Here is a 22,898-nt window from a genome sequence, read left to right as displayed (position 1 = left end):
GATGATTTTAGCTACATTGTTGCCGATTTTTTTAAGTTTCGCATTTGAACATTGTAATGGCTTATGACAAATGTTACCTATGCAGGTCCATGTCGTCGCATAGACCCTAATATAACAGCTACATTCGGCATTTTTAAGATTTTAACAGAATTTTCAACGGATTTTATTGTTTTTGGAAATTGCTAAATTCGTTCCAAATGGTGGAGGGTATTCAAAGTTGGGCCGAACTTACAGCTTTTTTACTTGTTTTTATTAAACCAAAGTCTGGTGAGAATGTGGGATATATCGGCGCACCGCTTCTGGTACCTCCCACACAAAGGGTCAAAATTTTGAAAAGCTCATAAAACGGCAAAAAAACATCCGATTTCATTCAGACTTGGTATATCTCAACATTTCCATCAACAGAAGAACTGTTATAAATATGGTAGAGATCGGACCATTTCTTTTGGTACCTCTTCCATGATCTTGATAACCAAAACGAGTATAAAATCCGAAATAAGCATCCGACTCTCTTAAAATTTCACACATTCCAACATTTCTATTATCGTAAGATCTGGTGTGAAGATGAGATATATCGATCTACTTCTTCTGGTACCTCTCCCACAGAGGGATCAGAGTTTTAAAGACAAAACGCCCTAAAAATGCGAAATAAGCGTCCGATTCTTTTTAAACTTCACACATCTCAATATTTCTAATTACACAAGATATGGTGTGAAGATAATAGACATCGGCCTATCCCCTGTGGTAGCTCCCCCCACAAACGATGACGAAATTAAAATACAAATAACTCTCAGCGATTCCATTCAAACCTGTTATATCTTAATATTTTCATCAACAAGAGATCTGATGTGAATGAATTTGTCTGCCCAATCACTAGAAATATTCGCATAAAATTGAAACTAGTCCAATGTTTACATCAGACATATATCAGTAAAGAATTGGACAACACAAGGTGTTCGCAGATATGTATCATCTTGAAGAGAGTTGGATGCTTATTTCGATTTCTTCGAGCGTTTCGTTTTTCAAAATCTTTGACCCTTTGTGGCTGGGGTACCAGGAGGAATGGTCCTATCTCTATCATCTTTATAAAAGATTTTGTGTTGATGGAAATATCGATGTATGCCAAGTCTGAATGGAATCGAATTTTAGAGCTTCGTGGATATTAAAATGTTTGACCCTTTGTGGGGGGAACCCATCGTCACACCAGACCTCTGGCTTATAAAAATATTGTGATGTGTGAAATTTGATACGGTACATCGTTATATTATTTGCAAACTTAGATCGAGTTCGGAGATGGACAATATCGGTCCACCCCTTGTGGTACCTCCCCCACAAAAGGTCTACCTTTTTTCAAAGAAAATATTTTACTGTCCAGAAAGAGAAAGGATTATCCTATTTTGCTCCAACTTTGTAAATCCTTATATCTGCATCAGTGCTAGATCAGATGCGAATCAAGTACCTCCTCCACAAGGAGAATCAAGTACCTCCTCCACAAGGAGTCAACATTTTGAATAAAATGTGATGTAAGAGTCCGATTGTGTGAAATTTAAGGAGAATAAAATGCTTATTTCGCATTTAATGAGAGTCATGATTGACCCGTTGTTGGGAAAGGGTTGACCGATATATTCCATCTTCACAGCTGATCTTGTGTTAATAAAAATATTGCGATGCATGGAGATTTTTAAAACATATAATTATTCAAAATTCTAACCCGTTGTGTGGGAGGTACCGGACGGAGTGGTCCGATATTTTCATACTAGATTTTGTGTTGTTAGAAATATTGGAATGTAACTAACTTAAAGACGGCAATCGGATACTCATTTCACGGTTCATGAAAGTTACATTTTTTTCAAAATGTTGACATTTTGTGGGGGAGGTTCTTGATGGAGTGGACCGATATTGTCAATTTTCCCACCTGACTTAACACTGATGAAAATATTGCGATTTGCCAAGTTTGAGCAAAATCAAATGATTCTTTCTTGTTCTATACGGTAGATTTTTTGCTACGAAAAAGTTGATCTTTTGTGGGGGTGGTATCAGAAGGAGTGGACCGATATTACCCATCTCTGGAATCGATCTAAGCTTTAGAATAATATTACGATGTACCAAGTTTGGATCAAATCAAATACTCCCTTCGTGAGTTTTCGTGCGCAACAGGCGGACGAGCGGACACTCCTAGATTGAATCCAAATGTCATGAATGTACTGAAATGGATTTGGTGCCAAGAGAGAACTAGGGGTCTATAACCGTTATTTCGATAAGCCACCTTCTGGCCATTTGATATATTGGCCTTTAAAGGGGTAAGTTTAGCCCAAATGACATAACCATATTATATGTTAAATATATAGTATTTAACTCCAGCATGATGTGTGGTAGACTAGCCTTAAATGTGCAGCGGAAAATAAATTCACCTTTAAGTTATTCGCCCACCAAATCAAAGGTATTGCCTTTAGATTTTCACTCTAATTGCACTTCAGTTCCATCCTCAAAGAATCCCATTCAATTTGAAATGCATAAAATGAGAATTTATTTGAAATAGTTTCTCTCCTCCGTGACGTGTTATGGTGGCTGATGATGGCGGTTTTTCATCTACACACACACAATCTGTTTAATTACATATTTAATCATTTTAGCAAACAAACACATGTGCAACATATTTTTCCCATTTAACAAATTGATTTTCCCGCAAAAATGCTCGACTGCGGGCACAGAAACGGGGAAAAAAGTAGATTGCAAAAAAAAAAGACTCAGTTGTAGAATTTTTATAATTAAAATAGACAAAATTTTTGCTAAAATGCAAAAAAGTGTGTAAGAGGAAGCGGGATAGCAAAAAAAAAACACAAGAAAACTTAACGAAAAAGGATATCATTCTGACAATCGAAATGCATTAACTTTTTGTGGATTTGAAGACGACGTACCCTGCCACCACCCATTCGTCTCCGCCGTAACTCTGTTACAGCGACAAAGAAGAAGATGTTACGAAATGTGTGTCATCTCCCCAATTCCCCCAACTTGGAGGAACACAAGACGACAAAAATGTGAAACACATTTTAAGGATTAATGGCTGCTGGAAAGCCGACAGCAGGAGAGACGAAGAGCAAAAATACTGCCATGCAATCTACACGAATCAGTGTGTAAAGCAAACATGGAGAAAAATTCTACCCTAATTTTTTTTCCACAAAATTTCTGTGTATTTTTCACAAGTTTTCCCAACCAAATTGCTTTTGGTTTTTTGTCCTTGGCGTGGATGGAAAGAGGATGGGGGGGGTGGTACAATGTTTTGCCACCATCTGCTGGCGGCTGGCGGCAGGGGGCCGGGAGGCCACGGGGTGTTGTATAGGAAGGACCTCAAGTGATATGAAACGGGAAAACGGCAATATTTTCATAGCTTTGGGTTAAACTGATTTTGTTAAAACGATATGCAATAGCACCAACAACAACAACAGCAGCAGCAGCAACTATCATAAATTATGTGGGGTTATGTGTTGAGCAAATGTTGGATGCTGGTTGCCACAGAGACGTCGGCCACAAGGGGGAGGCAGGAGGTGACATTCTTTTCTTGGTACAAGTTTATAGTTGAATTTATCCTCTCTACGTCTGTGGTGGTTTATGGTGGCTTAACTTTGGTTATAACAACCACACAAGGATGAGAGACTTTATGGTTGCCGGTAGGTTGGGTAATCCGTGCGTACATCCATATGTATGTATGTATGTATTTCTGTACGTATGTGTAAAGCACACAAATCACAACGTAACCAGCAATGACGTATCCAAAAATTGTGATGCCAGGAATTTAGTGGATGTTCTAGGAATGAAATAAATTAAGAAACGATGCCATCTATTTGTCTTCATCCTATGTCCCCCATACTGTGATGTCAAAGGTCTGGTATTTGTAGAAGACCTTAAAAGGGCCTTGTATCTATCGAAGATCTATAAAAGCTATTCTATCTATGCAAAAAAATGTGTAAAAGTTATTTTATTAACCATGGCCCCCACCGAGACCAGGTGATATCCAAATTTTATGTCAAAATAGATTTTAGTGATTGAAATCCCAAAAAAAAATAGCGAAGGAAATGTTAAAATAAAATTGGCATATAATCTAATTTTCAAAATTTGCCGATACGCCTTATTATTGCGCTACTACCATGCCCTAGAAAAAGACTTCTGTCTATGGAAGTCCTGCAAAATGTCCTCTCTCTCTCCAGAAGGCCTGAAAGCTGTATTATGTCAAAAGATAGTGATGACACGATTAATCGATAAATTGGAAATGATCGATTATTTTTTTTTTTGGCAATTTTTAAAAAAATAAAATCCGTTAAAAATTCTTTTAAAATCTTAAAAATACCGAATGTAGCCGTATATTATACGACGACGTGGACCAGCAAAGGCAACTTTTGTCACAAGCTATTACAATTTTCAAAAGCGAAACTTGAAAAAATGTATAATGTAGCTAAAATCATCAAAATACCGAAGATAGGGTGGTGCCATGGGGGTTATAAAATTTGGACCTACACAGACAATTTTCTGGCATAGCTGTAGTATCCATTGCGAACTTCAAATAAAAAATGTGAAATAATTCCGGTCAATAATGTTGCTAAAATCATCAAAATAGCGAATATCGGGGGTTCCGTTATATGGGGGCTATACGAAGACGTGAACCCGCACAGACAATTTTCTGTCATAGGCTGTAGTATCCATTATGAACTTCAAATACCAATTTTGAAATAGTTCCGGTAAATAATGTCGCCAAAATCATCAAAATACCGAATATCGGGGGGTACGGTTATATGAGGGCTATACGAAGACGTGGACCTGCACAGACAATTTTCTGTCATAGGCTTTAGTATTCACTACGAACTTTAAATACTAAATCTGAAATAGTTCCGATAAATAATGTCTCTAAAATTATCAAAATACCGAATATCGGAATGTACCGTTATATGGGGGCTATACGAAGACGTGGACCTACATTGCTCATTTTCTGTCTTGGGATGTAGTATCCATTACGAACTTCAAAAACCAAATTTGAAACAATTCCGGTAAATAATGTCGAAAATACCGAATATCGGGTGGTACCGTTATATGGTGGCTATACGAAGACGTGGACCTACGTGGCCTATTTTCTGTTTTATGCTGTAGTATTTATTACGAACTTCAAATGCCAAATTTGAAACAATTCCGGTAAATAACGTCTTCGTATAGCCCCATATAACTGTACCTCCCCATATTCAGTATTTTGTTGATTTTAGCGAGAGTTTTCACCAGAATTGTTAAAAATTTCGTGTTTGAAGTTCCTATTGACAAATTTCTATGACAAAAATTGTGAATGCATGGTTCAGGTTTTTTTTATAGCTCCAAGATATTGGAATTTACTTATTATTAGAAAATTTTCCAAATTTGTTCCAAATGGTGGAGGGTATTCAAAGTTTGGCCTGGCCGAGCTTACTGCTTTTTTACTTGTTATACTCTCAGCCATATGGCTAGAGAGGGTATACAGCACTTGATACGGCCAAAACTTGCCTGGCCGAACCCTAGGTCTTTTTGGACCAAATCCATTTTAGGACATTTGGAGTCGATCTAGCGATGTCCGTCCGTCTGTCGGTCTGGTTGGTGCGCACGATAATTCTCGAAGGGAGTATCCGATTTGGCCAAACTTGGTACATCGTAATATTATTGTCAAACTTAGATCGAGTTCGAAGATGGGCAAATCGGCACAATCAAAAAAAAAAAAAAAAATACTGCATAGAAAGAGAATGGACAATGCGATTTTGCTCCAACTTTGAAAATCCTAATATTTCCATCAGTATTGGGCCAGGTGCGAAAATGGACAGTACCTCACCCACAAAGTGTCAAAATTTTGAATAATTATAACTTTTATAAAATGTGATGTAAGAGTCCGATTGTCTTAAAATTTCACACATCCCAATAATTTTATTAAGCCCCCAAAGTCTGGTGTTAAGATGGAATATGTCGGTCCAATCCTTCTGGTACCTCCCTTATAAAAGGTCGACATTTTGAATATCCACGAAGCTCATAAAATGCGAATTTCACATCCAATTCGATTTAGACTTACGAGATCTGAATATTTCTATCAACACAAGATCTGTTATAAAGATGGTAGAGATCGGACCATTCCTTCTGGTACCTCCCCCACAACGGGTCAAAGTTTTGAATAACCAAAACGATCATAAAAACCGAAATAAGCATCTGGTTCTCTTCAAATTACACACATAACAATATTTTTATTAACCCAAGATCTGGAGCGAAGATGGAATATATCGGTATACTCCATCTGGTACCTACCCCACAAAGGCTCAAAGTTTTGAATACCGATGAAGCTCATAAAACACGAAATTAACATTCGATTCCATTCCAGACTTGGTACATCTCAATATTTATATCAAAACAAAATCTGTTATAAAGATGGTAGAGATCGGACCATTTCTTCTGGTACCTGCGCCACATAGGGTTCAGGATTTTGAAAAACAAAACGCTCAATGAAAGCGAAATAAGCATTCATCTCTTTTTAAATTTCACACATACAGACATTTTTGCTTACACAAGATCTGTTGTAAAGATGATATATATCTGCGGGCCCCTTCTGTTACCTCACCCACAAAGGGTCACAATTTGGAATACTTTTATCTGTCATAAATTGCGAAACAACTCAGCGATTCTTTACAACTTACTATATCCCTCTTTACCAGAAACCTGAGAGGAATATGGAATTTATGATTTTCCATAAATTTATTTAGGTCCGAACTTACTCCATAAGGGGTTGAACATTTAAATAATCATAACAGAAGTCAAAATATTTTTAAATTATGGTACATTGGCTGAGGGTATACATGTGTCGGCAAAACCGACAGATAATTTTTAACCTGTTTTATCTGTATTTTGGATGAAGTATGAAAATGAAATACTTCGGAACATACTCCATAGATATTAATAATCGAACATTGACGGAGTGTATGCATCTATCGGCAAAACCGAATGATATTTTCTAATATGTTTTTTTTTTCGCTTCTCTAGCATCCTCTTTATAATTTAAAATCCCAAAATTTTCCAGCTATTATTCAATCTTAAAGTCACACACACATACGGATCACTCTACAGTTCAATGCGAATATTGCCACAGTTGCAGCACCTGCTTCCAGTTAAATCATTTGTATTTTGTCCAATGGTTTTCGAATTTCATATGCAAATTTGCTCAATCCACAACAACATTTGCAGTGACTCCACCACCTCATCACCCATAAACGAACATTTACGGAGAGCAACAGCATCGGCAACGTCATCAGTCGCAGAGTGATTTTCTCCTTCGAACTGTAACGATTTTAAATGGTAAAAATTGCAACTGGAATATTCACCATAAATAGTCTGCTGCCTCCTGTACAAATAGTATCGGCTCCATGCTTGGACTGAGGATGATGATGAATGTATGTATGTATGCATGCATGTAATGGTATTTGTGTTTGTGCGAGTAAAATGCCAGACTAAAATCTTGATAAGGTGAGGAGGTAAACAGGCCATGGTGCTTTCGCCCAGTAAAAAATTGGATCATCCAACGATTAATCGTAGGACGCTCCTTTTCGAGCAATGGAGTACTCCTTAAATCTCCGACTCTCTTGCATTTTATACTCTTTTTTAACATTGCATGTCCTAGGAGGCGAGCACTCCTTTTGAGCTCCCATTGGATGACAGACGGAGTACTCGTTTTCATCTCGGAAAGGAGGACAAAGGGAGTAATCTTTGTTATCTCCTGAAAGAGCATAGACGGAGTACTCGTTTTCATATCGGAAAGGAGGACAAAGGGAGTAATCTTTGTTATCTCCTGAAAAAGCATATAGGGAGTACTCCTTTTGATCTCGGAAAGGAGAATCAAGGGAGTAATCTTTGTTATCTCCTGAAAGAGTAAAAGAAAGTAAAGAAGTAAAAGAAAAGAGTAAAATAAAGAATATATATTTTATCATTTATTTTTAACGAAAAAAAAACAAATAATTCATTTTTGTACTATAATTTCTTATAATTAAAAAAACATATTAAATACTTTATTTATTTAGATTTTAGGCTGTAGGTTTGCCGGTAAAATGTTGCCTTACATTTGCGAAAGGCCAACTTAAAAGATTTTTCAAATTCAGGATAAGTTTCGTAGGTGTCTCTGAGTGATTCTGCAAAAATAAAGGAAAAATAAACATCATGTACATATTATTTAAAACACGTTATAAAATCAAGCTATTACCGAAATAAAAAAAGTTAAACAACCGATATTTGTTTATGGCTGTCTTATTTTTAGCTCCATCCCAATTTACCCGAAGCAAAATATTGTCACCAATCATTGCATGTAACGCCTTTTCTATTTTGTCTTTGCCAAATTTTAGTTTCATATATGATATCTGAAAATAATTAAAGATAAATATAATTAGCTTTTAGTACCAAATTCACTTAAATTATGCATTAAAAACTCTGGCTTACCACTTCTGATTCAGGCTCGTTATTAACTAATTGTTCTGCCGAATTTAATTCCTCTAGTGAATTTATTGGAAAAATTTTGAGATCCTTGCTAGTTGGGCGTATGTGTTTAACGACCTGTTCTAACAAAATTGTCTGTTTACACATAATTTTCTTTAAAGCTTCGACTTCAGTTTGAAGGAGATCAATTTTGTTTTCCAATTTTTTATTGGTGTTTTTTGTTTCATTGTTTGTTTCTAGAAATGAACATAAAATCAAATAATTACTATGATAAAAAATATAAAAAGAGCTATGAGTTAACATTACCTGCGACATTATTCGGTGTGCTTTGTACAGTTTCATCCGTAAAAACTGATTGAGTTTGGAATATGTTCGCATTAAAATTCATGGTTCTTAAGGTAGAAAAATAGTTTGAAATATAGTTTAAATATTAGTATTTACTAAATTTGACAGTGGTGTAGAATAGGAATAAATACAAAATATTCCCCATCAGGTACGCAAAATATCTTGCAATATATGTCACGCATGTTAATTTTCTCTCGGTGGATATTTAGTGTTTTCGCCTTACAAATTCCTAAACACTTTTTAGAGTCCACTGGGTACTGAAACAAGCTTACTGCATCTGTAAATGCGTTACCGACTACGTATTCTTCGCCGCTATCTACCAAGAAACCATATACTTTAATTGGAACCATACTCATAGTGAAGCAAAAATTGTCAGGAGATTTTCCGGATAAGAAATATGTGTCGAACTTGTATCTCATAAACAAGTTGTTTCTGTGTTTTTGCCCAAGTGGTAAGAATTTAGGATCATTTGTTTTCAAAAGCAAATGCCGCTCCATGCATCGATTATTTAGCTGTTGGCTAATGTATGATGGTTTCCGACAATCTTTTTTTAAGGTTTGCAAAAAGTTCTCATATTTATATGATGAAAAATTTTCTACATTTCCAAAGTTTTCCACGCATTTCGCCAAATGTAGTAAATTGTGCACGTTATAACTGATCTTATCACTTCCATATATCAAGGCAAAATCGGCAACAAAAGCTTCCATTAGTTGTTGAACGCATTGCAAATTCTTATGACAATTTGAAGGACACGAAACCATCCGATATGCTGTATGTAATAGTAAAAAGTGTGTATATAAATCCTCATGCAATATGTTTTTAAAAATAATTATTCCCGTGTAAAGCACAACTTGCCGGAATTCCTTTGCCTTCCACCTGCATACCTCGTCAAATAGTCTACCTTTTCGAGCAAACTCCTTTGGGGTATACTTCGCAATATACAATATTTTGCGATTTAATTCATTTATTTCCGCTACATTTAACTTTGATTTTGTATGCTTGTTTTGTAAAATTAAACGCAACATCTTTTTAAACACTCCAAGGTCAATCAAATGCATAGTGTCAAGCGGAAATTGTGTGACCATCTTAATGTTGCATAATTCCAAAGGGTGAGTTTCGCTACGAAATTGCTGTATGTGATATGCTTGACTTTTTCGTGCTAGGAAAGCTTCATCAGTCCTGGCATTTCCGGGTACTATAGCATAATTTAGTCTCTTATTTTTATATGAAGCTTCTTGCTCACATTTCGAACATCCTTGCGCAGAAGTGTGTCCCACTGTACCGGTTAAAAAAGCCCTTGCAGGTGTGTCACAAACAAAAAGTCTAATTTTGGGTGTAAAGTATTTATCACCAATTTTAAAACCTTCATTTTTCAAATAGATGTATTCCTCCACAAATCTTTTTAAGAAATCCTTTACATCCGGAGGTTTTGATTTACCAATATAAGTAGCAATTAAAAATGGTTGTGAGTTTTTGAACTCTGAGAAAGAACATAAGATTGGCCATAATGACGTTGATGAGCTTTTATAAAGCGGCATTCCATCCACAAATACATCAAGAAGTAATTCGGACTTTGCATTCAACAGCAAGTATTGGCCATGCATCATCAGCGCTTTTTCTAATCCAAAATGAAAATATTCACCTGGTGGCATTTGTGATATTGACGGGCTCTCATTAGGGCAATAAGAGTTTTCTGCATATAACGCTTTCAACAATGTTTCCTTGCATAGTGCAACATTAATACCTTCACTTTTTAAAATGCTAAGAAGCGAATTACAGCATTCGTTGGAAACGCGATTATTTATTACCCACGAAGCAAGCTTCCGATCAATACAATCTTTTTTTTCACTGCTGAAACTCGTATCATTTGGATTCATTTCGTCATGAATATTAAAGTTTTCCGATTGGCTACCCTCATTTGATGACTGATTAATTTCTATAGGTGCCGAAAGTTCCTGATCAGTAAGAGTCTGCCGAGTACAATTTGAGAAATTTTCAATTTCTTTTTTTACAAGCCGTCTAAGATGACGTTTAGAAACAAAATTATCACACATTATTTTACCAATTGATTTTTTTAATTACACTTTTTTAATTTTTTTAATTACACTTTATTTACACTTACAACACGTGTTTCACTTCAGACGGACACAAGAAAACTGAGCAAATGGACGGACAACCATAAAGAAATAATCGAACATGACGAAAGCAACAGTTAAACAACAGTTACATCAAACAAAAAAAAACATGCCAAAAATGCTTTGATGCATCCCTTATTGATCCATTTGGAGCATAAGGCGAGACATCAATTTTTTTCCAACTTCGTGGAATTTTTTGGCAAAACAAAATTCATACATTGCTCGCTTATTACTCCAAATGGATGAAGAAATCATTACTCCTCTATTGCTCGGTTGAGGATTACTCCAAATATTTTTTACTGGGCGCTAAACTTGATTCGGCTCGATGGCTTGGCTGGCTTTTAATATCTGCGCATCGTGTGTTCCATGCATCCATGCGATGTTAAATGTGCTCTGATATATGTTGGTGTGTATGTGTGTGTACTTGCTAAGAACTCAACTATGGCAGATGTGGAACTATTTTAGTTTAGTTTCGCCGCTATTTGTGTATCACTGGGTTGGTAGTTCAGTAGTAGCTGCGTTTGGGTCGGCGTCGACGTCGCCGTTGACGTCGTCATCAATGTTCATCAGGCATCACCTTTTCGCTTTTTTTATTTCGATGAAATAAAAGTGGGGGAAGCCCAAGTTATTACCGAGTACAAACCACTGAAGAGTGTAAAATTTCTATTGGATATGCAATTCATTAATGAGTAAATTAATAACGATAGTGGAGCAGATCGGCATAATTATTTTTGCTAGCAGTGTTGTCGGCAGAAACCAGGGTACGAAAATAAGCTATATGAAACGTTTGCAATCGTTTCGTTCTGTATTTTCTTAACGATATTTGGCATAAAAATTAAGTTCAGGAAGTTGTGTTTATTTATGTAGATGTTTTTTTCGAAATGTGTTCCAAGTGTAACAACTGTACTAACCTACTGTACTAAATTCGGTACAATTTGGGTTTGATTGAACGGATTGATGTGGAAATTTAAAATATTGGTATTAGGGTCTCGGCTAGTGGGTAGGTTTAAGATAAAGAGTTGGGTTTGGAAATGTGTACTACAAGGTCACGAAAAGTACTAAATGGTACTAAATTTGCTATTGTGTGAAGGTATTAGGCTGAAATCCTGAAATTTGATATTGAGGTCTCTGTTAGTATCTGGAATTGAGATATAGAGGTGGGTTTGCAAATGTGTACCAAATTGTACGAAAAGTAATAAATAAGTACTAAATTCTGTATTACGTGAACGGGGATACTGCTTGAAATCGGAAATTTTGCATTGAGATCACTGTTAGTGTGTAGGGTTGAGATTTGGAGGTGGTTTTGGAAAAACGTACTAAAAAGTACTAAATGGCACTAAATTTGGTATTTCGGTAAGGGATTGAGTTGGAAGTCTAAAATTTGGCATTACGATCACCTTTTGCGTGCGGCTTGGTTGATACATGGCGGGGGATTTGGAAATTCGTACTAAAAAGTACAAATTACTGCGAAAAGTACAAAATAGTACTAAATTTGCTATTGGGTGAAGGGATAGGGCTGGAGTCACAAAATTTGATATTGAGGTCTCTGTTGTTGTTGGGATTGGGATGTGGAAGTGGTTTTGGTTTTTGGTGCGCTATTATTGTACGAAAATAATTAAATAGTACTAAATTTGGTATTGGGTGAATGAATAGAGCTGGAAATCCTAAATTTGGAGTGAGGGTCTTTGATGTTGTGTAGGATAGACAAACTAAGGAGTTTTTCGAATTTCTAACAATATGTGTACCAAAAGTACTAGAATTCTCTAAATTCGGGAATAATTCGATTAATGTGAACGAATAGTGGAAAAATCTTGAAATTTGGTGTGAGAATTAATTTTTGGACATGCGCTTGATGTGTAGAGGAGGTTTTGGAAATACGTACAAAAAAGTACTAACCGGTACTAAATTTGGTATTAGAGTAAGGAATTGGGTTGGAAGTCTAAAATTTGTATTAGGATCACCTTTTGGGCTGCGGTTTGGTTGATTCATGGCGGGGAATTCGGTAATGCGTACTGAAGTTACGAAACGTACTAAATAGTACAAACTTTACGTGTAACAATACGTGTACCAAAAGTACTAAATTTGGTACCATTAGAGTTAAGTACTAAATGCCACTAAATTTAGTGCTTTCCGTTTTGGGGTAACTAAGGAAACAGGTAATTTGAAACTTTGGTATTGGGGTCACTGTATTGGTGGTACGTTTGTGATAAAGAGGTGGTTTTGGAGATGTGTACTAAAGTACTGCACGAAAAGTACTAAATTTGGTATTGGGTGAACAGATATTGCTTGAAATCTGAAATGAAGTATTAGGGTCACTTTTTATGGGTAGGCTGGATATGGAGGTTGTTTCGGAATTGTGTACTATAATTGTACGAAAAGTACTAAATAGTACTAAATTTGATATTGAGTGAAGGATTAGACATAAAAATTTGGAATTTTTTATTTATATTACTGATGGTATCTGTGCTTGAGATTCGATGGTGGTTCGGAAACGCGTCCGAATCGAAACCCGCGTCGCAGTGGCCGCAAAATGGCTCGTAAGCTGAACATATTGCAATATTCCATTCGGCAAACATTGAAATTTGAGCTCGGGGTAATGCCATTGAAATTCCAAAAATTGCAAGAACTTACACCCCAACAGAAAGAAACTAGACTCAAAAGAGCTAAAGAGTTGCTTCGCTTGGCCAAAAGTGGTAAACTGCCGAATTTGGTTTTCCTGGGTGAGAAAACATTTGTTGTTCATTTTGACCGCAGACCTTGGACATTCCAACAGGACTCAGCACCATCGCACTCAGCACGCGCCACCCAAGAATGGTTACAAAATGAGGTTCCAGATCTCAAAATCTCTTGATACCAATCCGTTGGACTATTGTGTCTGGAATATTTTGAAAAGCAAGGTTGGCACTAAAAAATACCAAAGTGTCGATCACCTCAAGCAAGCGCTTCGGCGGGAATGGGCCAAAATACCACAGAGCAACATTGGGGCAGCGTGTGACGGTTTCATTGGCCGTTTGAAGGCCATACTTCGTGCCAAAGGTGACCAATTTGAACAAATCTAATCTTTTTCTAAAATTTGATGCTATTTTCGACATTTTTTGCTTTCATTCAATAAAAGTTAAAAAAATGTAAAAATTATGGCGATTGACTTTGTTGCAGTTTTTTATCTCACCCTGTATATGTATCTGACAGCGATGTACCCACAAATGCATTGGGAAATAATTTCGAGGAAAATTGATGATGGTAAAAATATTAGGCTTATCTGGTTAATTTTCCTGCAAGAATTGTCCAGCAACATCTTTCTCAGAGAGTAGAGTACTTTTAATACATAATAAACCCATTATTTGGTAAGGAGATTTTTTGCTGGACGACTTGCTTGGTCCTGGATGCTATAAAGCTCTAACCACACACTGACTAACGACATTTAGAAACTTTTTCTTGGTAAGAAATGTGAAAAATAAGTTTTAACAAAACTCCCATCTCTGCATCAGCATTTGCTCCAACAGTCAATGCTACCATGAAATGCAGTAAACGATGACGGCTTTGGTGGTGGGTGTTGAGTGGGTTATTATAGCTGTTTATAGCGCATCACGTTTTTCTCCAACAACCAAACAAAAAAATTAAATAAATAAACGTTGACTCGCATCGACGTAACTGCGCTGCGCTACTCTATTCTGAGGTTTTAACGTCAACAGTGCTGTGATGGCATGTTTGGTTTTGTATTCAACGATTTGTCTCTGGCTTACATTTGACACTGACAATGGCAGTTGTGAGAAAGATGGATAGGAAGAGAGATATAGAGAGAGCAATTAGTCGTGAGCTTCGGTCAGGGTTGCCATTTTAAAGTAAGTTTATTGATATTTTTGTTTTTATCTGCTGTTCCATTTATTCGTCATTTCAAAATCTTTCCAATTTCAATTTCAAAGAATGAAGAGATTTGTCCCTGTTAATGCAAGCCAGAGCTGATTAAAATTAACTATTGAGCATGGTAAAATTAAGAAGGTAAAGTCATTTCAAATAAGCATACCCATCTCTGCATTTTCTGTAATTTACCTTGTCACATTTCACTACATAAAAACAGGTTCCCATCTCTGATTTGTGTATGTGCAATGGATTTATGAATACAAATTTTGACAATGAGATGTTGTCAAATGGAAAATTTGTAAAACATATGATTGCATGACTTTGCCTCCATGATGCTACCATGCTATTGAGTTAAATAAATAAAAACAAGTTAAAAAGTATCAGTCGGTTTTGCCGATAGACAGCCAATGTTCGATTATTTAAATATGTTTTGACTTCTGTTATAGTTACTCAAATTGTTGACCATCTATGGAGTAGGTTCCGAAGGAATGGGCCAATATTGTCCATTTCGTATCGGACCTAAAGGCAGTACGCGTAGGTGGGTTGTGTTTTATGAGCTTCACGGAAGGTACCAGGTACCTTTGTGGGAAGGTACCAGAAGGAGTGGACCGATATATTCCATCTTCACAGCAGATATTGTGTTAGTAGAAATAATGGGATGTGTGAAATATAAAGAGAACCGATTTCAGATTTTATAATCGTTTTGGTTATTCAAAACTTTGTCCCTTTGTGGGGAGGCACCAGAAGGAATGGTTCGATCTCTACCACATTTATAACAGATCTTGTGTTGATGAAAATATTGAGATGCACCAAGTCTGAATGGAATTGGATGTTAATTTCACGCTCTCTAAGATGCTTATTTCGGACATTATGATAGTTTTAGTTATTCAAAAACTTTGACCCTTTGTGGGGGAGGTACTAGAAGAAATTATCCGATCTCTACCGTCTTTATAACAGATCTTGTGTTGATTGAAATATTGAGATGTGCCAAGCATGCATGGAGTCGGATGCTTGTTTCGCGTTTTACGAGCCTCATGGTTGTTCAAAATTTTGACCCGTTGTGGGGGAGGTACCAGAAGGAGTATACCGATATATCCCATCTTCATACCACATCTTTTGTTAACAAAAATATTGGGATGTGCGAAATTTGAAGACAATCGGACTATAATACCACTTTTTTCATAATTGTCATAATTATTCGAAATTTTCACCTATGTGGAGGAGGTACTTAATGGAGTGGACCAATACTGACCATTTTAGCATCTGACTTAGCACTGATAAAAATATTAGGATTTGCAAAGTTGGAGTAAAATCGGATCATCATTTCTCTTTTTGTGCAGTAAAATATTTTCTTTGAAAATTTCGACTTTTTGTGGACTCGATCTAAGTTTGACAATAATATTACGATGTTTCAAGTTTGGATCAAATCGGATGCTCCCTTCGCTTCCAATATATTGTAGTGTTGTAGGGTATCACATGGTCAGCCCCGCACGACTATAGCCTTTGCTTACTTGCTATATTAAGGTATTTGTTTCTATATGGTACAGGAACCAATATTTAAATGAACGTTTTAACGATTCTGATGGGAACAATGATCTAAATATTAAACTGCGAACTGGATTCACGAACTACTTCGCTCAATACAGCCTTCGAATTTAGATGCTGAGGCGTTTCTTATCAACTGGGTCGATATTGAATTTCCCCTAAACTAGACATTCTCCTCCTCCCTGTAGTCTGTGCTTTTCATATCATCCCCAAAGGTAATTGCAGACTGATGACGCACGAACGTGACTCGTCGATCAACCAAATCTGAGTAGATTTAACGATGTCGGTGTAGACGTAGCTTAGCTTCTATATTTTATGGATTTTGAGGATAGCCGATTTGCTGTAAATCAACTTTTTTCATGGGGGGAGATTATTAAAAGTTCCAATGAAAATGGCAACCCTGTATGAGATAGATGCTCTCACTGGCCTATAGTAGTGTGGGAGTTAGTTAGTGTTTTTCGTTGTGGCTAGAACACTCAGTCGGTTGAGAATGACGACGATAGATTACATTTGATAACAATGACGATGGGATACGATGACGTTACACGACAACTGCTACTGTTGCGTTTGTTGTTGCTGTCATGCAAAAAAAAAAAAAAAAAAAAAATAAAAGCAAATATTAAAAGAGCATCCATTGTACCACCCAATGTAGCCATATACCCATTATAAATATGTAATGCGCTCCAAAGAGAGTGAGAGACTAAGGGTTGGGGTTTGTGAGTTGATGAAATTGACACACTAATAATAACAACAACAACTACAACGGCATACACCTATCACGTTAGCATCACTAACATCAGCGTCATGTGTGAGTGTGTGCTTTTATCATCAATGTGCTCTTGCCATTTTCTTTTCTTTTCCTTGTCTTTCCGATTTTGTTGCTGAAAAGAGATATCTCAACAGCTTTACTTCATCGTCAACGAGGAGAAGAGGCAAAGTGAGCAACAAAGTCACGGTCTATGAGATAATCTCAATGCATAATTAATTTGCTCATTTGATTATGATGGGGTGGGTGGGTGTTGGGTTGTCAGGGAAATGCTGAGAGAAAGAAGACCGAATAACAAACACACAGACTTCAGTGAGTTTTTCGTATTCATTCTGTTAGTCAGTCAGTCATTCATTCATTACTTATAAGCTGTTGATGTTTGATGGCGCTGTAATTCAAAGTGGTTGATATTGTTGTTGTTGCTGCTGCTGCTGTTGTGGTCGATAGTGCTGAGATGACGTGCGAGGGAGGCTGACGTCTGATGATGGCATCCTTTGTTGGCCAAACTTATTTAATCAAGTGTGTTTTTTTTTCTGTTTCATTTTATTTTTTTGTTTTTCATCTTTCCATCATTTTCCGCTTTTTGCTGATGTTTACAAAATTAATTGCTGTATGCTTAGGCGTGTGTGTTTAGTTAACTGCTTCTTATAGCCTTGTAATGAGCATCACCTTTTTTCCCGAATCGAAAATATGTTGGGAAATGTGACGTTTGCAAATTTTAGGTAGGAATCCTGCTACAAGATGCATAAACGCTTAAGAACATTGATATGTCAAAATGTTTTTTCAAAAATAAGTCGATTTTTATATGTTCTCATATGCGACGCAAATCGGAGGTTGTTCTGATATGAATTTTTCAACAATTTTTACAAACTCCAATTATTTTTCATTCAACATTTTCAATTCTGAAATCAGGTTGACAGTTTGTTGTCCCAGCAGCCGTGTCGCTGCGACTACATGTATTCTTCTACCATGGTAGGAATACAGAATTATCCCTAAACAGTGGGTCTATTATGGTGTGGTACAAACCGACAATACAGTGTTTTTACAGTAAAAACAAAATAGACAATATAGGTCCACTTAATCTGGTACCTCCCCCATTTTGAATAATTATAACTCTCATAAAATGTGATGTAAGATTCCAATTGTCTTCAAATTACACACATCACAATATTTTTATTAACCCACGGTCTGGCGCGAAGTTGGAATATATCTGTCCACTGCTTCTGGTACCTCTCCCACAAAGGGTCAACATTTTGAATATCCTTGAAGCTCATAAAACGCGAAATTAACATCCGATTCCATTCAGACTTGGTACATTTCAATATTTCCATGAGCACAAGATCTATTTTAAAAATGGTAGAGTTCGAACCATTCCCTCTGGTACCTTTCTGGTAAAAATCCGAAAATAAGCATCCGGTTCTCTTCATATTTCACACATCCTATAATTTCCACTAATACAAGATCTGCTGTGAAGATGGGACATATCGGCCTACTCCTTCTGGTACCTCCCCCACAAAGGGTCAACATTTTGAATAACCGAAACGATCATAAAATCCAAAATAAGCTTCCTATTCTCTTCAAATTACACATATCACAATATTTTTATTAGTCCAAGGTCTGGTGTGAAGATGGGATATATCGGCCTACTCCTTTTGAGTATCAATGGCGCTCATAAAACGCGAGTGCATTCAGACTTGGTACATCTCTCCCCAAATAGGGATCAAGATTTTTGAAAAAACAAAACCCTCAAAGAAGGCGAAATAAGCATCCAACTTTCTTTCTCTCTCAACAATTCCGTTAAAAAAATATCGCTAAAATCATCCAAATATCGAATATCGGTGGGTACCGTTGTATAGGGGCTATTCGATATCATGGACCTATATATGGACAATTCTCTTCCAAGGGGGTAAAGTATTAAGGAAGGAACACCTTGTGTGGATTTTCAGACAATTCCATTGAAAAATGTCGCTAAAATCGTCCAAATATCGAATATCGGGGGGTAACGTTGTATGGGGGATTCGTGAATCGATATAGCCCAGCTTCGAAATTGACCTGCCTGCAGACAAAAAAAAAAAACAGATCTGTGCGAAATTTTAGTTTCCCATCCTAATTCGTTTTGACTCTAGCGTAATTATAGCAGATGTACGGACAGAAATCTTAGAATTTTACGCTGATCAGGAATTTACACTGGTGGCCAAAACGAAAGCAACTACAAACGCAAAGACAATAAATGCCCTGTAACTTTTACAAAAATAAACAAATCGTAATTATTTTTCCAGTTTTAAATGAGGTACTTTATTCACTTTTAAAAGACTAAAAATAAAAATACAAAAATAATTTTGAATGAAAAAAAATATATGGAAAACGAAAATGACCCAATTTTTGCTTGGTCAAAACTAAAGCAGTTTTTTGATTTTTTATTTTAAAATAATTAAATTTTGGCTAGTGGTAGATAGCATAACCATTATTTTTGATAGCAGCTGCACACCTAAGAGGCATTGAATCTATAACACGCTCAATTTGATCCTTGGGTATGCTTTCCCAGGCACCCTGAATTCTTTGGAAAATATTTTGTTTTTTTGTTTCCGAATCTCGATCGGTCTTCTAGCCTACTATACTCCAAAGTTTTTTTTTAATGGGGTTTAGGTCAGGCCATAAAACGCCTATTCTTGACTCCCGCAACCAATCTTTGACAAGTTTTGATGCATGTTTGGGATCATTGTCATGCTGTAACATCCAAATAAGCCGAATATTTTCCTCAGCGTAAGGGAACAATGTGATGTCCAACACATCTTTGTAAACAAACCGATCCCTAATTTCCTTTCTTTCATGGATAGGCCCAAGTCCATAGAAAGAAAAAATAGCGCCAAACCATTTTTGACCCTTCCTTATGCTTCACTGGACCCTTGCAACACTGCGGCTTGAGCGGACCCTTGCAACACTGCGGCTTATCGATTCCGAAAGCCGTCCTGGCTTTCGTTTTTTTTTTTTTTCAAATACAAATGACTCTTTTGATGGCTTACGGGCATGCAGACCAGCTGCCACTACTTGTCTACGCACTGATCTCGAGCTTATATCCAATGATAGCTCTCTCACCAATTCAGTTGAACTCTTAAAAAATTAAATTTTTATTTTTTATATAAAAATAATTTTGGTTTTTTGTTTTAGGTTTTTAAAAAGTGAATAAAGTGCCTAATTTAAAATTTGCAAAACTTTCTCATTTTCTCAATTTTTAAAAAAAGTTACAGGGCTTCTCCTTTTAATTTCAGTTGCTTTAGTTTTGGCCACCAGTGTATATACGTTGTTACGTCTGCAATTATTAATTCCAGAAGTTACAAACGGAATGACGAACTTAATATACCCTCCATACCATATGTGGTGGAGTGTATAATTAAGTCACCATACGCATTGAAAAATCGCCAAGTTTAGCGAAAAAATTCCATATATGACAACCCTGACCATTATGTCTAAGAATCTCTCTCTCTCTCTCTCGCATACAGCCTAAACTATTTATCTCTCGTTTAGAATTCTCATGAGAATCTTACACATTTAAGGAGCAGACATGAGACCGGTATGTGCCAAATGACAGTCCCGGAAAATATCTCTGAAATTTAAAACAAATCATCTGATTGTTCCTTTTAACATCATCAGATAATTGTCACATCCCTCCAATTATTTTAGAATCAAAGAGGCAGTGAGAGAGATAGAGATGTTATTTTTTTTGAATGTGTTTGATTTTCTTGACATTCTCTGCTTTGTGCTGCTGATGTTTGAGAGAATGTCTTTGGATTGCCAAAACAACGGCAACAAAAAAAAAAAAAAAAAAAAAACGCTGAATTTAACCTACTTTCGGCGAGGCGGTAAGAAAATTCTTTCTTTTCCCTTCACTGACCCATCCTCTCCATTGTGTTTTAGCTCCCTTCACAAATTCGCTATGGAATTGTGTGTGTGTGTTTTGTCAAAGAAAGTTTCCCGAGAACTCAACGTGGAAAATGTCGTAAAGGAAATTTAGAAATGTTAAATAACACAAAATAACTCCCTCGACGACTATTTACAAAATTTCCTTTGGCCTTTTCTATTGTGTTTGTGTGTGTGTGTGCGTGTTTTTTCGTATTTTTCCGTTTTTCATTCTCTTTTAGTTTGCTACTTTGCCAAAGGAATTGAAAAACAATTATGTGTTGTAACTTTTAGTGGGTGAAGGAGGCGGGGTTGAATATTAGAGGGCAGGGAGGATATAAACAAGCTATGGCACAGTGAATAAAAAAAATCATTTCAAAAATTATTTTAATAGGTTCCAAAGGCTAGATTCTTGTTTCATGAAACATGTTTTCTTTATAAAATTTTTCATTTCTTTCCTTCATAAAAATTTTCATAGAACGAGATTAGATGCCTAGCTCATAAAACGCGAAATAAGCATATAACTCTCTTCAGATTTCACACATCCAAACATTTTTGCTAACGCAAAATCTGTTGTAAAGATGATAGATATCTGCCACCTATCTGGTACCTCATGCATATTTCCACATTTTCCAAAAACTTGCACATATCTGATATAAAGTATAGGAAGTAGACGATATGGTGCAAATATGGCACGTTCTTATATTTATATCAGTCTTAGGTGAAATACGAATTTTTCAATTGGAACCTCCCCCATAAAGGGTCAACCGTTTGAATAATAATAACTCAAGGTTATTAAAAATACTTTTTGTATTACCATTGCACAGTGGTCGCTGCCATTGGCCAAAATTCAAAAAATGAAAATCAGATATTTATTGTCAAATCTATACACATGAACTCTTAAGAGGTTAAGCTTTTTAGAAAACATAATAATCTTGGCTTCATTGCAACGGGACACTTCGAAAATAGCATCAAAAAAGAGAAAATGTAGTTAGTTGCTTTTTCAGTGGAATCAGTAAAAAAAAGAGTAAAAATAGATCTGTATTACAAAATTAAATACATTTTAAAATGACAATTTTTTGCATAATTATTGAAAAGCAAAGTATTGACTTATTTTTAGTGCAGTAATTTGTGTGTTTGGTAGTTGTGTATAATATAGACGATGTGAGTGTTCTGAGTTGCCTTTAAGATTAATTTTGAAAATAAAATTGGATTTCAGTTAAAGTTTTAATTGTTTTCCCCCCTGAATCCTCCAATGTGATTTTTTTCACGCCATTAGTAATGGTCCTAAGATTCACGAAGTGCTAATTTAACTTTCCGATTTTGTCAGATTTGTATGTTATGCCCAATGTATTGAAGAGACTTCGCTCCAATTTTGTCAGTTCTATGGTGCTAGTGACATAGAACATGTTTTTGTTGTTTGGGATTGATAAGGATATAATTGAGGGGTGTTCAATAATGTTACCTGCATTGTCTTCTGGGTATAATATTAATGTCCAAAAATTTAAGCCCTTTGCACTGAAAACGGCTAAAGAGTTAACAAATAGATATCCATGGCACTATCTTTCACCCACAGCTAAAAAAATGTTAATACAGGGTTGCCCATATTCGACGGACCCATCTGGCAACGCCATAACTTTTGACAGAGATGTCACATCGCTTAATGACATACCGCGTTTGAAGCGTCAGTCCAAGCAGAACCAATAAACGCCACGCGAGCGCTCTGAAATAGTTGAAATTTACATTCAACAGAAGGAGTCAATTGTGAAAACTTAACGTGCTTTTAAAACTTAAAAAAATGTGAGAAGTGCGCCTTCTAAGAACACCATTAAGCGTTTATACGAAAAATTTTCGACTGGTAAGGCTGTTTCTGATCC

The 22,898-nt window shown here is 36.2% G+C and overlaps 2 protein-coding genes across 3 annotated transcripts in view; one reads left to right on the top strand and one right to left on the bottom strand.

Moving 5' to 3' along the window:
• The window catches only part of LOC101897560 (protein boule), a 222,018-nt gene that overhangs the window by 9,114 nt on the left and 190,006 nt on the right, over nt 1–22,898 (top strand). The gene's annotated exons all lie outside the window — the stretch shown is intronic.
• LOC131806907 (uncharacterized) lies at nt 8,000–11,252 on the bottom strand. Of its 2 annotated transcripts, none has more exons than XM_059131778.1 (5): nt 10,880–11,252; nt 8,779–8,864; nt 8,476–8,708; nt 8,243–8,396; nt 8,000–8,171 (listed from the first exon to the last, which is right to left on the bottom strand). In XM_059131778.1, exons 2-5 carry the CDS (start codon nt 8,858–8,860, stop codon nt 8,056–8,058), a joined length of 585 nt encoding a protein of 194 aa, XP_058987761.1. In that variant the 5' UTR covers nt 8,861–8,864; nt 10,880–11,252; the 3' UTR covers nt 8,000–8,055. The 2 variants fall into 2 exon arrangements, with proteins under 2 accessions (XP_058987761.1, XP_058987762.1); XM_059131779.1 differs by having other exon boundaries at nt 10,940–11,252.

The sequence above is a fragment of the Musca domestica genome, unplaced genomic scaffold, assembly GCF_030504385.1.
Source record: "Musca domestica strain aabys unplaced genomic scaffold, Musca_domestica.polishedcontigs.V.1.1 9, whole genome shotgun sequence".
In the NCBI taxonomy this organism is placed as follows: Eukaryota; Metazoa; Arthropoda; class Insecta; order Diptera; family Muscidae; genus Musca; species Musca domestica.
Note: the sequence above shows the minus strand (reverse complement) of the source record. Positions and strands in the feature narration are given on the sequence as shown.

What these genes read in the sequence shown, in the direction of transcription:
- LOC131806907 (XM_059131778.1), bottom strand. Translation starts at nt 8,860, where the DNA reads ATGAATTTTAATGCGAACATATTCCAAACTCAATCAGTTTTTACGGAT. An exon ending in ACGAGCCTGAATCAGAAGTG is followed by an intron (nt 8,397 to 8,475) that starts GTAAGCCAGAGT and finishes AATTATTTTCAG; the next exon opens with ATATCATATATGAAACTAAA. An exon ending in GTTTAACTTTTTTTATTTCG is followed by an intron (nt 8,172 to 8,242) that starts GTAATAGCTTGA and finishes TTATTTTTGCAG; the next exon opens with AATCACTCAGAGACACCTAC.